Consider the following 17163-nt stretch of genomic DNA (forward strand, 5'->3'; position numbering starts at 1 on the left):
TTATTATCTTCCTGGTCACACCAAGGAATACAGTATTTGTTTAGCAGTGAGCACGACATAGTAAATCTCTTGACATTTACCAGTGTCCCTTTCACCACTAGGAGGGAATGTTCCTTCTACCACTCACATCTTATAGCGCTGTTGGAGTATGGTTTCAGTTAAGACTCCCAAGTGGGTAGGCAAAAGTCTTTAAAGGCTAATTCTACTTTTCTCTGAGTATGAATGAATCCCTCTTTGGTGCTTCAGTGAGAGTGGGAGTGAAGGAAGCTGCGTGAAATCATTGGTACCTGAGAGGTGAGCACCATAGCACAATATGAAAGGCAAACCAGAACTGTTGTTCTTTCTAAAGAGGGAATGTTAGTTGCCCTTTTTAAACTTCTAATAACTGAGGGGAGCAAAATTCAATGACTCTTAAACACGGTCAACCTGATGATACATCCTAACCTGAAATAGCAAGCTGCTGGATCTTGAACTGTATGTTGAGGCTTGGATTCTCTTCTGGCTTGGGTGCCCCAGACTGTAAATTCACCAGTCCTTTAAGACTTGGGAGCTTTTGTGGAGTGATTTTCCCCACATCCCATGTTAGCACCTTCAAAAATAAAAAAGCAAAAAACAATCTGAATGACTTATCAAAGACAAATGTTCAAAGACAAGGTGATGATATCATAAATTTCTCTCCGAAATGAAGCACAGTATCTTAGAAACGAGAGATCGGGGTCTACACTGAGTTTTGCCACTCATTAGCTCTGGGACCCTGAAGGGAGAAGGAGGGTGAAGAAGAATCAACATTTACTGAGCATCTTCGTTCAGATACAGCACGGTGCTAGGCACCGCTCACACATCATCTCAGGATACAGCATGGTGCTGGGCACCATTCACACATCATCTCAGGATACAGCACGGCATTGGGCACCGTTCATACGTTATCTCAGGATCAGCACGGTGTTGGGCACCATTCACACGTTATCTCAGTACAGCACGGTGCTGGGCACCGTTCACACGTTATCTCAGGGTACAGCACGGTGCTGGGCACCGTTCACGTTATCTCAGGATACAGCACGGTGCTGGGCACCATTCATATATTATCTCAGAAACCTGTGAAGCAGATTTGTCTTCTTTGCACAAATGAGAAGCTAAGGCTCATGGAGATCAAATGACTTGCTCAAGGTCATACCACTAGTTAGAGGCAAGGGATTTGATCTGGTATTTGAACCTAAGGCTACCTGACTTCAAATGACTTTTTTCCATTTTACTACCTTCACTACTTCTCCCTGGGCCTCAATTAATTTTTCTGTAGAATTAGAAGAATGGCTTATTAAATCAGTGTTTTTCACCCTTTAAGCCAGGGAACCCTTTGTTCAAATGAAATATTAAGTGTGGAAACTTAATAACAGATGAAGTTGAAGCTATCATGGTTACAGTTGGGTGAAGGGCTAGGGACCTGGAGCTTCCCTTTCACTTATCAGCCCTGTGTGGTCTCTGGGTAGGTTTTTCACCACCTTAAGACTTGGTTAGATGATCTTTAACATTCTACGGTTTTGCTAAAAGATAGGTCCTTTCATTTATCAGGCAGCTCAATGACTCTGCTTTTGGGAAGAATCACATTTTTTACCTAAGCAGGAAGCTGAAAGAGAACCGTCTTCTGCAGCTTCCCTGAAAACCCGCTAGAGGCACACTTACACAGGCTCGGGAAGCGGCTTTCCTAGAAAAACACCCTGTGGAAGAGTATGAGATTATGCTTTTATGTTAAGAAAGGAAAGGTCTTCATGATCAACTTCCACAGAAATATTAACGATTAATTGATTACAGTGATAGCTTCTTATATCCACATAATGCTTTTCTCTTTTTAAAAAGCTTTTACATTTCCTTTCTCATCAAGTAGTGGAACGAGCCTGTAGATGATCAACGGTTAAGGAAAGGCTCGCTCTGAAGGCGGGCAGAACCAGTCTCGCGGAGGCAGCCTTGTCCGTTCATCTACTCAGCGGCAGATGCAGGACTCCTTCCACAGCCAGTGGCACAGTAATTTCTCCAGGTTATAATAGGAATTTTAGAGTAAAAGAAGAAGCCCTGATGGTGCAGTGGTTAAAGAGTTCGGCTGCTAACTGCAAGGTTGGCAGCTGGAACCCACCAGCCACTCTGTGAGACAAAGTTGTGGCAGTCGGCTTTGTAAAGATTTACAGCTTTGGGAACCCTATGGGGCAGTTCTACTCTGTCCTGTCGGGTTGTTAGGAGTTGGATTCCACTCTATGGCAGTGGGTTTGGTTTGGTTTTGGTTAGATTTAAAGAAGACACTACCCTGTCCTCTCCACCCCCCACATCACGAAATACAGACTGTGGAAACACTCGCTCACTCTTGGTCTGCAGTGGCTGTACCTTGGTGACTGGATCAAATGTATAGCTGCCTTGTGTTGGTGTCAGATTCATGTTCAGCACGACTTTTGGCATGTGAACTGTCACTGTGATTCCTTCAATAGTTTTTCCCATATTCTGCTTTGGTCCAATTGTAATATCGAATCGGCCACAAGCACTGTTCTCCTTAAAGCTGATGCAATGTTTCACGTACACTGGAATTGCTACTAGACTAAAAAGAGAGAGAGAAAGACACAAAAGCACACACATACACAATTAATGGTATGGAGCCGTTTCAGAGGTGGCCTGAACACCTAAGTCCAGAGTACCCACCCGGTCTCTAACCCCAAGTATAGGGCCCTACACGTCTGGAAGTACAGATTCAGCATGTGCACAAGGAGAAGCTGAGTACAACACAGCAGTATCACTGTGCTGGGAGCTGTATGATTTCTGAGCAACAAGCATACAAGTCAAGAGAGGAATCTGAAGCTTAATTATAGTATACACAATCGGGTCAAACAGTCCTAATGTAAAGAAATGAATTAAGACCTCATAGAAAGGTAATTAAAAATTCTAGAAATAAGGCAGTTCCTACATGGTGAGTGTCAAGAAATAATTCTTCTGCTTTTTTCGTCCTGTCCTGATGTTATCCAAATACATCTGCTATTTTCAAGGGAACAAACCAGCTACACATACCACTAAATCATCCATTTAAATCTCAAGGCACAGAAGAGTGACTTGAAGCTGGTTAGATGGGGAGTGTCCTGGGGAGCTGCAGGTAGGTCTGTCTCCCATTGTCAGCCATGAAGTATACAGACATGGTGTAATTATGGTACAGCTTTATGGTTTTGCCTAGGTTATGCATGGTCCAAAATGCTTCTCTCAGCTATGGATTTTAATACGGTCCCATTTACAACTACTCTATACTCTTACATTCAAGGGGCACGGATTATTTTAGACATGTACTTTCACCAATTTTCCTTTGGTCTCCTGGCGAGCCATGGCTAACGGGAGCAAAGAGGAACTCAAGTACCCAACCATCAGAATGAAATAGGAAAAGGAGACCTCTACCCCGTACACGGATAAAGGATGGCAGATTCTGGCTGCTGCATCAACATACTTTTGTGAGCTGACACGATACGATATGAGTCGGAAATTTCCATCTGGAGGAATAAATGACAAAACTCTTTCAGATTCCCAACGCTTGAACCGGATGCAAGGGTGGAAGCTGACATCATCCAGAAGCCTTGGGTTCTGCCAGAGAAACAGTCAGTCATATTCACAGAGTATAATGAATATGGCAACTCCACTCAGATATTATGAAAAATTAATATGTTCCCTAAAGATAAACCAGTCATATAAGAGTTTGTTATTATGACCATGTCAACATAACCTTTTAGTTTGTAATCATTTTACATGTATTATTTTATTTGAATTTCAGTAACTCTATGAGGTAAAAAAGGCAAGTAGTAGTATTTCTATTTCATAGATGAAAAACCTTAAGTTCAAAGAGCTTAAGGTCAAGACAAATTAGTGGCAGAGATGGCACCAGAACTCAGTTTTCTTGATTATTCTTAGCAGTGTGTCATGCCAAGTTCTAAAAATGACGTGAAAGACTAATGCCCTTTCATACCAGCAAAACAAGTAGTTATTCGGTAAAAACGACACTGCAGATTTATGGAATTAAGTCAGCCAATTTAAGCCACTTTATAGCACACTTAGGCAAAGAGCTTTCTACAGCCTTTCCATAAAGGTCGTGCTTATCATGTAAGCTAGTGTCTTGGACAGCTGTACTAGGAATATTTCTGAGATAATCTTTTGCAATCTGAGATGCAAACTTGCCTCAGCGTTTATCTCTTCATTTAGTACTTCATATGTAGTAGGCATGCAAGAGATTACATAACAGAAGAGTAAAACTTACCATGAAAGAAAGGGAAAGATCAGGCATTCCAGACAGCTTAATACAAGCATCGATGACTCCCTGAATTTCTGCAAAGACTGTAGATCCTGAAAGAAAGAGGTGATAGCATCAACAGAATCTGGGTCTTTTAACAGAGCTATCACTGTATCTGGAGTAATGGAGATACCCCTGGGTGTCAGACTCACTGAAAGCTTCGCACCTCTATTAACAGGTCAGTGGACAGAGGATCCATTACACCAGTTAGACAGCTTCTTCACTGAGTGCCACAGCCTGTACCTAACTCTGGTTAAAATACAATAATCCCAAGGAATATCACACCTGTCTCCTTCACAGAGTGTAATGACTGTCTGCTGGATACTGAGCTTAAAATATAAATAGAAGTGATGATCTATTATTCTGTAAGATGGAACGTTTATAAAGAAAAGGGCAATGAAGAGGAGATACTGGCTGTAACTCGTAACTCTGCATCATACATGAAGTAGCTGTGTGACCTTGAGCAGGTTACTTATAACTCTTCTAAGCCTTAGTTTCCTTATATATAAAATATGAGGGCTGGAATAGATGAAATTTTATGATTCTAACGGAGCACCTTCATTTTATCTGGTTAAAAAAACTTTCTAGACTAGAAGTCCTGCACATACAGTGGAAGCCAAAGCATCGTATATGGTTCTTACTGTTGTGAGGTGCCGTGCAGTTGATTTTTGGCTCACAGTGATACGAGGTAACAGCAGAACTGCCTCATAGGGTTTTCTAGGCTGTAATCTTTATGGGAGGAGATCACCAGGTCTTTTCTCCTGCAAAGCTGCTGGGTGGGTTGGAACTGCCAATCTTTTGGTTAGCAGCTAAGCGCTTAACAGTTGTGTCAACAGGACTCCTTTTGGTATATGGTAGAGACTCAAAAAATGTTAGAGTGAATAAATGGCAAGAGGGAGAGGTATACACGGTAATATTTGGCTTAAAATCAGGCAGCATAAGACCTCATTTAAAAATGTTTGGCAGATCTCAACTAGTGGGTACGGAAATAATACGTAACCTATGGGTGAAATAAACAGCTTTTTAAATCATAGGAAAACAAATGCCTTTCACATAAGCCATATCGCCAAGGAATTTCAATTTGTGTCAGCTGAACTGTTTTTCCCCAAATAAGATCACATACGCACAATTACCTGATTTATCTATAATTGCATCTATTTCTTCAACGACATCAAAATAGGCTTCGTTGTTTGTGTACTTCACTCCTGCCCGGCGCCATGGGATGTTGGACAGCTGCCCAGTGGGGAGTGTGTCCCCAACATTACTACTACCTAGAAACCAGAAAAGGAGAAAGCAAAGTTGATGCATAAAATGGTCATTAGAAAAGCTTCTGACAGAAAAAAAATGAATGTTAGCAGTGTCTTCGATATTCGCATTTTTCTTTATTGAAGTTGTGGATGGTTTCCAGGAGAACTGTCAGCGACATACCATACCAACATGATCAAATTTCTACAAGACAGAAATAGGCCATGTGGTCCTCTGTCTACCTGCCAAACCAGGTTAAATTCATTTACTTATCTTCTGCTTCCTGTGTGTTAACAGTAACCTAACCTAATTCCAATGGCTATACAACAAAATTTCATCCTGCTGCTACTGATGAAAAAGAGGCTAGTTGTTTCAAAACTTTCTGCTGATAAAATGTCTCCACTGAGAACACAGAGTGATAACTAGGCCCTTGGGTATAATTCTACATGAGATGCTGCCAAACAGGCCTCAGTGGAGTAGCTGGATAAAGAACATACTCTGGCTTTTTCCCATTTTAAGGTCAGCACACCCATACAGATGCAATATGGCTAATGTTCAATATCTGGCTAACTTCCTGGAAAATTCAGAAATACGTTTAAAAATAAGTCTGGTTGTCCAAAACATACATCCTTGAGCTGTGACATATTTAACATTTTCATTAATTTACATTTCAAAACTATACATGTTTAATAAAGAAAATATGGAAAGTTCAGAAAAGTGGTAACAAAGTCATCTTCCTATCATCAAAACACAACCACCATTAACATTTTAGTTATAATCACACTGTATACACAATTTTGCAGTCTGCTTATGGTTGGTGTTCATGGCTTCTAGAATAAGCTTCAAAAAACATTGCTTTAATCCTGTTATTTTCCTGCTCAAAACCTTGAATGTTTTCCCATTACCTTTATGATAAAAGCTAAACACTAGCATTCAAGGATTTCCTCAACTTTCCTTTTTATTTCTCACTACTCAACCAAAAGGTCGGCAGTTTGAATCCACCAGCCGCTCCTTGGAAACCCTATGGGGTGGTTCTACTCTGTCCTATAGGCTCACTATGAGTCGGAATCGACTCGATGGCACACAATGACACAACATTCCACCTAAAAACAATCCTTACTTCAGCTAAACTGGTTAATACATCCCCTGAGTACAATTCATTTTGTGTGGGCTTTTTCTTATCCTATTCCATCTGTCAATAATGCTCTCATTCCTCCCTTTCTTACTAAATTCTACTGGTTCTGAAGGCCCTGCCCTAAGGCCACCCACTCCAGTTTCAAAAAACCCAAACCAAACCCATCGCCATCAAGTTGATTCCAACTCAAAGCGACCCTAAAAGACAGTGTAGAACTGCCCCATAGAGTTTCCCTGGAGCACCTGGTGGATTCAAACGGACCTTTTGGTTAGTTCGACCTAGCTCTTAACTACTATACCACCAGGGTTTCCCATTCCAGTTAAGGAGGGGTTCTTTAAGCCACTGAACCATTCCCTTGAATTTTATAATATATTGCCTTATGGGTGTGTGTTCTATTCTTTTCTTTCTCTATTTTAGTAGCTTTTTTCTGACTATAAAATACATATTCAGTTGGAAAATTAGAAAGCATAAAGCAAAAATAAAGATAACATGTATTCCCACAGCTGGAGATAATCACTGGCAACATTTTAGAGCTTTTTTCCTCTATGTATAATTAAAAATTTTTTATGGTTTTGTGCTTTTTTATTTAATAATACGTGTACTTTCCAATATCACTACATTGGCTATAAAATATGGAATTGCTTTTTAAAATCTTGTACTGTTATTTGCCTTAAAACCTTTTTTTTCTGGTCTCCCACCCAGATTCTACGTTTTAAGAACACAGAACTCTATTATTTCTTTGAACTTCTCCTGACAGTTAGCTTTGTACAGAGAATAAAAACTGCTGAATGGTATTTCTTACGGGCTTCTTTTTTTAAAAAATGCTAATCTTTTTTATTTTTACTTATTCATTTTTTAAATCTTATTGTGCTTTAGGTGAAGTTTACAGCACAAATTAGTTTCTTATTCAAAAATTTATACCCAAATTGTTTTGACATTGGTTGCAATCCCCGCAATGTGTCAGCACTCTCCCCGTTTCTACCCTGGGTTCCCGGTGTCCATTCACCCAGTTTTCTTGTCCCTTCCTGCCTTCTCAACTTTGTTTTGGGGCAGGTATTGCCCATTTGGTCTCATATACTGGATTGAACTAAGAAGCACGTTTCTCACATATGTTACTGTTTGTTTTACAGGCCTGAAAGGTGGACTTTGAGAGTAGCTTCAGTTCTGATTTAGTAGGGTGTCTAGGCGCCATAATCTTGGGGGCTCCTCCAACCTGTCAGACCAGTAAGTCTGGTCTTTTTTTTTAAAATTTGAATTTTGTTCTGTATTTTTCTACTGCTCTGTCTGGGACCCTCTACTGTGCTGTCAGAGCAGTCGGTGCTGGATCCTCTATTGTGATCCCGGTCAGAGTGGTCAGTGGTAGTAGCTGTAGTTCATGTGGTCCACTGGTCCTCTGGACTAGTATTTTCCTTGTGTCTTTGGTTTTCTTCATTCTCCTTTGCTCCGGACAGGATGGGACCAATAGATGTACCTCAGATGGCCGCTTATAAGCTTTTAAGACCCCAGACACTACTCACCAAAGTAGGATCTAGAACATTTTCCTTATAAACTATGCTATGCCAACTGAGCTAGATGTCTCCTGAGATCGTGGTCCCCAGCCCTCAGCCTCAGTAACTCAGTTCCTCAAGGTGTCTGCATATGTCTAGGAAGCTTCTGACTTTGCCTTGGTCAAGTTGTGCTGACTTCCCCAGTCTTGTGTACTGTCTTACCCTTCACTAGAGTTACTACTTACCTACTGTCTAGTTAATGTTTTTCTCTCCTCACTTCCCCTCCCTCATAACCATCAAAGATTGTTTCTTTCTGTGTGTAAACCCTTTCTTGAGTTTTTATAATAGTGGTCTCATACAATATTTGTCCTTTTGTGATAGACTTATTGCACTGAGCATAATGCCTTTCAGATTCACCCACGTTTTGAGATGTTTCGCAGGTTCATCACTGTTCTTTAGCACTGTATTCCATTATGTGTACGTACCATAATCTGTTTATCCATTCATCTATTGAAGGGCACTTAGTTTGTTTCCATCCTTTTACTACTGTGGATGATGCTGCAACGAACATGGGTGTACATATGTCTATTTACGTAACGGCTCTTATTTCTCTAGGATTGCCGGAATGTATCCTATTTCTATTTCTAACTTTTTAACAAGGCATCGTATGGCTTTCCATAGTGGTTGTAGCATTTTACATTCCCACCAGCAATGCGTAAGAGTTCTAATCTCCTGAAAACCTCTCCAACATTCGTTATTTTCTGTTTTTTTGATTAGTAACAGTAATGTCAGGGTGAAATGGTATCTCATTGTAGTTCTGATTTGCATTTCTCTAATGGCTAGTGATCTCAAGCATTTCCTCATGTGTCTGTTAGCCGCCTAAATGTCTTCTTTGGTGAAATGTCTGTTCATATCCTTTGCCCATTTTTAAACTGGATTATTTATCTTTTTTGTTGCTGAAGTGTCTTATAGGCTTCTCTTGCCCCCTTTTTTAGGCTAATCCACTGGAGGGGGGTTTACAATGGTAGACAGTATAGCTGGAGTGGCATATAACATTCCATAGAAATCTTTCTCTAAAAAATGACCTAGTCTCTCTCCTTGAAAGGAAGTACACATCCATTTTAATATTATCACCAACTTCAATTCCAAACTGGACTATTTGAATAATCTGTGAGATAATAACCAGCAACGAATTGTTTATAAATTTTTAATTGCTCAGTTCCTAATAGAATATTTTTCACCTTACCTGTAATAGAGTTGACAACAGAACGTAGAATTGTTGGTGGTTTAATCAGTTCTTTCAAAATGTTGGATTCAGTAGCCAGTGGAAATCCATTATCTAACATTTCTTCTAAGAGCTCATATACTATGACCACGTTATCCTTAATTGCAGCCTCCGAACACTCACCAAAGTAGTCCTAAGAAAATGCACATAATGTTGCACATGAAGAAAGGTTTACTATTTGTTTTGTTCTCAAGGATAAACTTCGATTAGCATGATTCACTGTTGAAAATATGTAAAACAGAGGGAAAAAACCTCTACAGTTCTACATACCCACTCCTCACCTACTGACACGGCTAGGTTCCAAAGACCAGGTTGTTAGGCGCAAATCGGCGTTATGTGAAAATGGAGAATGACCATATCAGATCATAAAATGGAAGATGACCACATGATTACGTAACTGCCAAAATTACATCATTATATAACTGCCAAATCACTGAGAATCATGGCCCAGCCAAGCTGACACATAACCATAACCATTACATCCAGCGTTACTCTCGTCTCATACCTTGGCATTTTTTACTGCCAGACGTGCATTGTTAAGGCACAAAACAGTCAGATAGACTTTTTACCACCGTAAATGTGACGTATCAGATAATGAGACAGTCAGTAAATGAGATAGTAAGTGAGGAGTAGGTGTATATTATTCCTCAATATTTTCTTAGTATTTTTAGACAAATTAAGAATTGAATTTCCATTAAACATTGTGCCAGAAAGTACACTGAGATATTAAATATGAATGCGTGACCTATAAACTTCATTCGCCCTTGTTAGCTGCCTCAAAATGTACATCATAAATGAGTTTTAAATTATTTGGTATATTTAAGGAAACAAAAGGCAAAATAACAAAATATGAATATTGGAAGGGTTCATGACCAATAAAAACCATCTTGGGACCATGCAGACAGCTGTGTGTGGAAGACACTACTGTTTCCTGACGACATTAATTTATACACACACACACAGCCTCCATAACCAGGAAATTGCTCTATTATCCTAATACTGCCTTATGAATCTACAAGTGCCACTGTATGCCCTGCAGAAAAATGTTCATGAATTCACGTTTACTTATAAAAAGAAGAAAAAGAGATAGACTATACATCAAAAGCTGGGTAACTGAAGAATATCATCACGTCACCATTTAATTCACTTTCTCCACCCCCAACTAACCTGGGTAATTTAGGTTCAAAAGGTTTGATGAATGACTGACCTGAAAAGTATCTGCAACTCTATGTAGGAACTCAATTACAAACAGAGGTGGCACTTCAGTCTGTATGACAGACACAAAGAAGAGCTTATCCCGGTAGATACTGATGAGGTAGTGGTGAGGTGTTGAAATGACAGGTGGTACATTTTCAACATCAGCAGCTTTCTCCTGAGCTTCAAAGAAATAATCACAGACAGACTGGCTTACAACACTCTTCCAGTGCTTCTCTAGAAATATGTCACCGGAACAGTTTATGAGAAATAGACTGTGGATCATTTTCTGTGAGAAAAAAAGTTTACATTCATTATACATAAAAAAGTATCCTTGTATTACCCCGAAACTAAAATCACACAAAGACTTCAAAAGAAAACTACAGACCAATATCCCTTATGAATATGGATGCAAAAACTGTCTGTAAAATACTAATAAACAGAATCTGGCAACATATAAAAACAATTATACACCATGTCCAAGTGGGATTTATCCCAGGAATGCAAGGTCAACATAAGCAAGTCAATCAATGTAATACACAGAATTAATATAACAAAGGACAAAAACAAATGATCGCCTCAGTAGGCAAAAAAAGCTTTTGACAAAACGCCATAGTCTTTCATTACTAAAAAACAAACTAGGAATAAAGAAGGATTTTCTCAACCTGATACAGGGTATGTATGAAAATCCCACAGCTAACAACATACTCAATGGTGAAAGACTGAATGCTTTCCTCACTAGATCAGGAACAAGACAAGGACGTCCATTTTTGCCACTTACAATCAATACTGTACAGAAGGTTCTAGTCAGGGCAACTAGGCAAGTCAGAGAAATAAGGATTTCAGATTGGAAAGAAAAAACTAAAAATATCTCTACTTACAGATGACGTATATTATACATACAGCAAATAATAAGAAAGCCACTAGAAACATTACCACTACTAAATGAGTTGAGGAGGGTTGCAAGATACAAGATTAATATACAAAAATTAATTGTATTTCTATTCACTACCAATAAGCAATCTGCAAATGAAATTAAGAAAATAATTCCATTTATAATAGCATCTAAAAGAACAAAGTAACAAAGAATAAATTTAACAAAAGAAGTGTAAGACTTATACACTGAACATTAAAAACATCATTGAAAGAAATTAAAGAAGATCTAAATATAAGTGGAAAGACATTCCATGTTTGTGGATTGGGAGATTTAATATTGTTAAGATGGCAATACTCCTCAAACTGATCTTCAAATTCAATGCAACCTTATCAAAACCCCTGCTACGTTTTTTGTGGTGACTGACATGTTGATTCTAAAATTCATATGGAAATGCAAGAGACTCAGAATAGCCAAAATGATTTTGGAAAAAAAAAGAACAAAGTTGGAGGACTCACACGTACCAATTTCAAACCTACTAGAAAGTGACAGTAATCAAGACTGCGTGGTACTGGCATAAAGACAGACATAAATCCAAGGAATAAAATTGAGAATTAAGAACTAAACCCATACATCTATGGCCTAATTCATTTTTGACAAGGGTACCAAGACCACGCAACTTTTTATTCTGAAAAGAGGTACAAATATAGTACAGTTTCTATATATCTTTTACCCAGCTTCCCCCAATGTCTACATTTTACATTACCGTGGTACATTTACCAAAACTAGAAAATTAATATTGGTCTAACACTAATAACTGTGGAAACCCTGGTGGCGTAAATGGTTAAGGGCTACGGCTGCTAACCAAAAGGCTGGCAGTTCAAATCCACCAGGCACTCTTTGGCAACCCTAGAGGGCAGTTCTACTCTGTCCTATAGGGTCGCTATGAGTCAGAATCAACTCAACGGCAACAGGTTAATACTAACAGCTAAACTATAGATTTTACTTGGAAACCCTGGTGGCATAGTGGTTAACATCTACAGCTGCTAAGCAAGAGGTGAGCAGTTTGAGTCCACCAGGCGCTCCTTGGAAATTATGGGGCAGTCCTACTCTGTCCTATAGGTTCACTATGAGTCAGAATCGACTCCACGGCAATAGGTTAGATTTTACTTGGATTTCTCTACTGTCAAATAAAATTTTGAGTAACATTGTTCAAAGCTGTCATTCTGAATTTCCATTAACTTGTCCTACACTACAATAATGGCCTTGGGACACATTTGAAAACATTTTCCCCTAAATGGCCCGAATTGTTTGTTTTTTAAACTTTATTGTGGTAAAACATATACAACAAGAAGTTTGCAACTTAACCATTTTAGTGTCCAATTTGGTGACACTGATTATATTCGCCATGTTGTGCAACTATTACCACCATCCATCTCCAAGTCTCCCATCATCCCAAACAGAAACTCAGCACCCCGAAACAACTTCCCATTCTCCCCTCCCTAGTCCCTGACAATCACCAATATGCTCTTGTCTTTATGCATTTGGCTATTCTAGGTATTTCATGTAAGTGGGATCATACAATATTTGTTCTCCTGTGTCTGACGTAGTTCACTCGGCATAATGTTTTCAAGGTTTGTCCATGTCACAGCATGCGTCAGAATTTCTTTTCTCTTCACAGATGAGTAATAATCCATTGTATGTGTATATAGCATTTTGGTTTGCCCACTCATTTGCTGACAGACACTTAGGCTGTTTCCACTAGCTCTGGAGTAACGTTTGAAATTGTGAAGTGAGTCCTCCTACTTTGTTCTTCTTTTCCAAGGTTGTTTTGGCTACTTAGGAGCCCCTGCAATTATGTATGGATTTAAGGATTGACTTTTCTATTTCTACATAAAAGGCTGCTGCAATTTTGAGAGGGATTGCATTGAATCTGTAGATCACTTTGAGTAGTACTGACATCTTAACAATACTAAGCCTTCCATCCATGAACACAGGGCGTCTGTTCATTTATTTAGGTCTTCTTTAATTTCTTTCAGCCATGTTTTCTAGTTTTCGGTGTATAAGTCTTTCAGCTCCCTGGTTAAATTTATCCTAAGGTTATTTTTTTATTTTAGATGCTATTTTAAGTGGAACAGTTTTCTTAATTTTCTTTTAAGACTGTTCATTGCTGGTGTACAGAAACACAATTGATTTTTGTGTGTTGATCTTGTACCCAGGAACTTTGATGAGTTCATTTATTAGCTTTCCTGTGGAATTTTTGGGATTTTTCTATATATAGGATCATGTCATGTACATATAGAAATAGTGTTAATTCTTCCTTTCCAATCTGGATACCTTTTATTTCTTTTTCTTGCCTAACTTCTAGTATAATATTCAGTAGCAGTGGTGAAAGTGAGAATCCTTGTCTTGTTCCTGATCTTAGGAGAAAAGCTTTCAGTCTTTCACAATTGAGTATGATGTTAGCTATAGACTTTTCATAGATGACTTTTATCATGCTGACAAATTTTCCTTCTATTCCTAATTTGCTTAATGTTAAAAAAAATTAATACCTGTGACACACATAAGAATATTTGTTAGCAGCCAAAATTTGCAACAACTCAAATGTTTAACAGTACAATGAAAAAAATAAAATGTAGGACACATATAAAATGAAACATTACACAGCAATGAAAATGAACAAACTACCATTAAATACAACAGACAGATGAATCTTACAAACATAATGTTGAACAAATGAAGATACAAAAATATGCATACTGTATGATTCCATTTATATGAAGCTCTAGGACAGGCAAAACTAATCTATGGCCTAAGGACTAGCTTCCTTTGTAGAGGACGGTGAGGGTAGTGACTGAGGGGAGCATGGAAGAGTCTTCTGACGTGCTGATAATGTTTCATGTTTTGATCTTGGTTATGGTTGTAGTACATATTGCATTCATTTTGTGATAATTCACTGGGTGTGACACTATCTGTACACTTTCTGAGTGTCAATTAAAAATTTTATTTAAAATTTTACTTTCCCCACAATACAGGAACAGTAGAAAAATGTCTAAGTATCTTAACCTGTCCCTTTCTTTTGCATGGATATTACCAGTATCAGGTATTTAGTTTAATGGTCCAATCATTCAACATAACAATTTGATAAACTGTATGAATTTATAGTTTCTGTGCACGAAGATAAATTCCAATGAAAAAGGGAAGATAAACTTTCTAGAACTGAGTCGTTCAATTCCGTTGACACAGAAAACAAGGACATTAACCTGACTAGTTCTTTTTAGAGGAAATGCAGTCACTTATTTCATGAAAGCAGCTGACATTTAAAAAAATATCTGGTGATGATTTCTCCTTCCCATTCTGGCACGTGGTCACCTGCTATCAAGCAAATACGAATTACTAAGACATTTGTATTCGCAATCACCATATTTTAGAGTACAAACGCTGTTAATAGTGTAAGGTTCCTGTTCGTTAGGAACAACAACAAAAAGATTCTTGTTTTCAAAGCCACTCTTTTGAGCCACGCAATCAACTTGACTTAGCAGCAATAATTCTGACACCTTAGGCTTGGGACCTGCTAAAATTTTTCAGGTTAACATCTGGAACCTACTAAATTTTTCTACTTTATGCAGTCATATGTTTTCTGTCAGTCTTGTATCTCTTTTTGGGTATCAAAATAATATCACTGGAATATAAAGGTTTGCTACAGAGGACCTCCTGACTTTAAGTATAATCTGAGCTTTTATACTTTTCTTGAAATAGGAAGATCCAGCGATAAGATCAGCAACTATATTTTTTATTATAACAGCTCTTCTTGGAAGAAAATGTTTCTGAAATATAAAGTGTGGCTTTATAAGCAGAGGCACTATAATCAATTCAGTGACACTCACTTTCTGAGTACTACAAGTGAGCCAGCTGTGGTATATGGCATCCTTAGCAAAACATTCATTTAGCTCATTCAAAGTGTTTTATTCATTAAAGACAAATAATACATAAAATGCACTAAGGACTTATTGTGGACCAGACATTATCTTGTCCCTAATCATCTCATTTATTCTTCACAACAACTCTATGCTATAAATACAGTTCTCATTCCCATTTTATAGGTGAGATAATTCTTAGAAAAGGTAAGTCAGTTACTTAAGCTCACACAGTTAAGTGTCAGATCCAGGATTCAAAACCTGATCCATTTGAATCTTGAGTTCCCGCTCTTACCTGCCTCTTAGGTGATTACTTATTAGAACACACTCTCATGCAGCACTGTTGAATAGGATTTTATGCAATGATGGAAAGGTCTTATGTCTGCAGTGTCCAATACCATAGCTACTTGCCACATACGGCTACTAAGCACTTGAAATACATAGTGCACCTAAGAAGCTGAATTTTTAAGTTTTATTAATTTAAATAATCTTTTTTTTTTTTAATATGGCTGCTGGCTCCTGTACTGAGCAGTGCAGCTAACTGTAGTCTCTGAATTTAAGATTTAAGAGGAAGAGTTGAAGGATACGCCTTCAGGCGTTCTAGTTTTTATGCTGAGAAATAAATTATTTAGAGTAAAAATTATATTTAAAAAAGCTGACCTAAGATTTTTTTTAAAACACTGATTCTAAAGCAAGTATAATTCACACAGATCTGTGGAATTCCACTGCCACAATGCTGTTGTTGTTAGGTGCTGTCAAGTCAATTTTGACTTACAGCGGCCCCATGTGACAGAGTAGAACTGCCCCATGTGGTTTTCCTGCTGTAATCTTTACGGAAGCATATCGTCAAGTCTTTTCCCGCGCAGCCCATAAGTAGGTTCAAATGCCAACCTTTTCACTAGCAGCTGAGTGCTTAATCATTTGCACCACCAGGGCTACACAACAAAGCCTGAAAAAAATCTGCTTGTTTTTGAAGCAAGACCTTTTTGTAGTCTCCTTTATTTTAGGTCCAGAGCTCTGCTCATTCTCTTAAGCTGGTAAAAAAATTCTTTCCAGGAAAAGTTTCCACCAAAGTTGTTTTTACTGGCAGTAGTTCAGATCTCACAAGAATACAGTAAGTTAAATCAGCAGTCTGGATTTACTGTTGTTATCCTTAGTGCTGAGATGAAAGCATAATACTTGCAGCTCTCAACAGCACTTAGCTTTAAAATCCATCTTAACCTTCTATGACAGAAAAAGAGAGCTTATTTCTTCTATCCATATAATGACCTGGGCCTAACACACATGACAATGAAATAATTAAATAAATACCACCTTCAGCAGTGTAAATTAGCCTGCCTTTTTAAAAAAAATTTTTTGTTGTGCTTTAAGTGAAAGTTTACAAATTAAGTCAGTCTCTCATACAAAAACTTATATACACCTTGCTATATACTGTGCCGTCCCCCTAATGAGACTGCACATTCCTTCTCTCCACCCTGTGTTTCCGTGTCCATTCAGCCAGCCTCTGTCCCCCTCTGCCTTCACATCTCCCCACCAGACAGGAGCTGCCCATAGTCTCATGTGTCTACTTGATCCAAGATAGTCTGTTTCTTTAGCTATTTATGCTTTTAGTAGCTGCACTTACTTCATTATAATCAACTTTCTGGGAAAGCTCTATACTTACCACCATCACAACCATCTTTTTTTGTTTTTAGTGACTTTTGAGTCATAAAACAGAACTCTT

At 38.3% G+C, this 17163-nt stretch overlaps 1 protein-coding gene across 4 annotated transcripts in view; it reads right to left on the minus strand.

Moving 5' to 3' along the window:
- AP3M1 (adaptor related protein complex 3 subunit mu 1) overlaps window positions 1–17163 on the minus strand; it is a 29328-nt gene that overhangs the window by 8346 nt on the left and 3819 nt on the right. For 2 of the 4 annotated variants that reach the window (XM_064269745.1, XM_064269746.1), the window contains exons 2-8: window positions 10663–10938; window positions 9417–9588; window positions 5437–5574; window positions 4271–4356; window positions 3470–3603; window positions 2374–2581; window positions 445–589 (exon numbers count right to left, since the gene is read on the minus strand). In XM_064269745.1, coding sequence (XP_064125815.1) covers window positions 445–589; window positions 2374–2581; window positions 3470–3603; window positions 4271–4356; window positions 5437–5574; window positions 9417–9588; window positions 10663–10935 — 1156 coding nt within the window. In that variant the 5' untranslated portion in view covers window positions 10936–10938. The other 2 variants (XM_064269747.1, XM_064269748.1) reach the window with 2 other exon arrangements.

The sequence above is a fragment of the Loxodonta africana genome, chromosome 16, assembly GCF_030014295.1.
Source record: "Loxodonta africana isolate mLoxAfr1 chromosome 16, mLoxAfr1.hap2, whole genome shotgun sequence".
In the NCBI taxonomy this organism is placed as follows: Eukaryota; Metazoa; Chordata; class Mammalia; order Proboscidea; family Elephantidae; genus Loxodonta; species Loxodonta africana.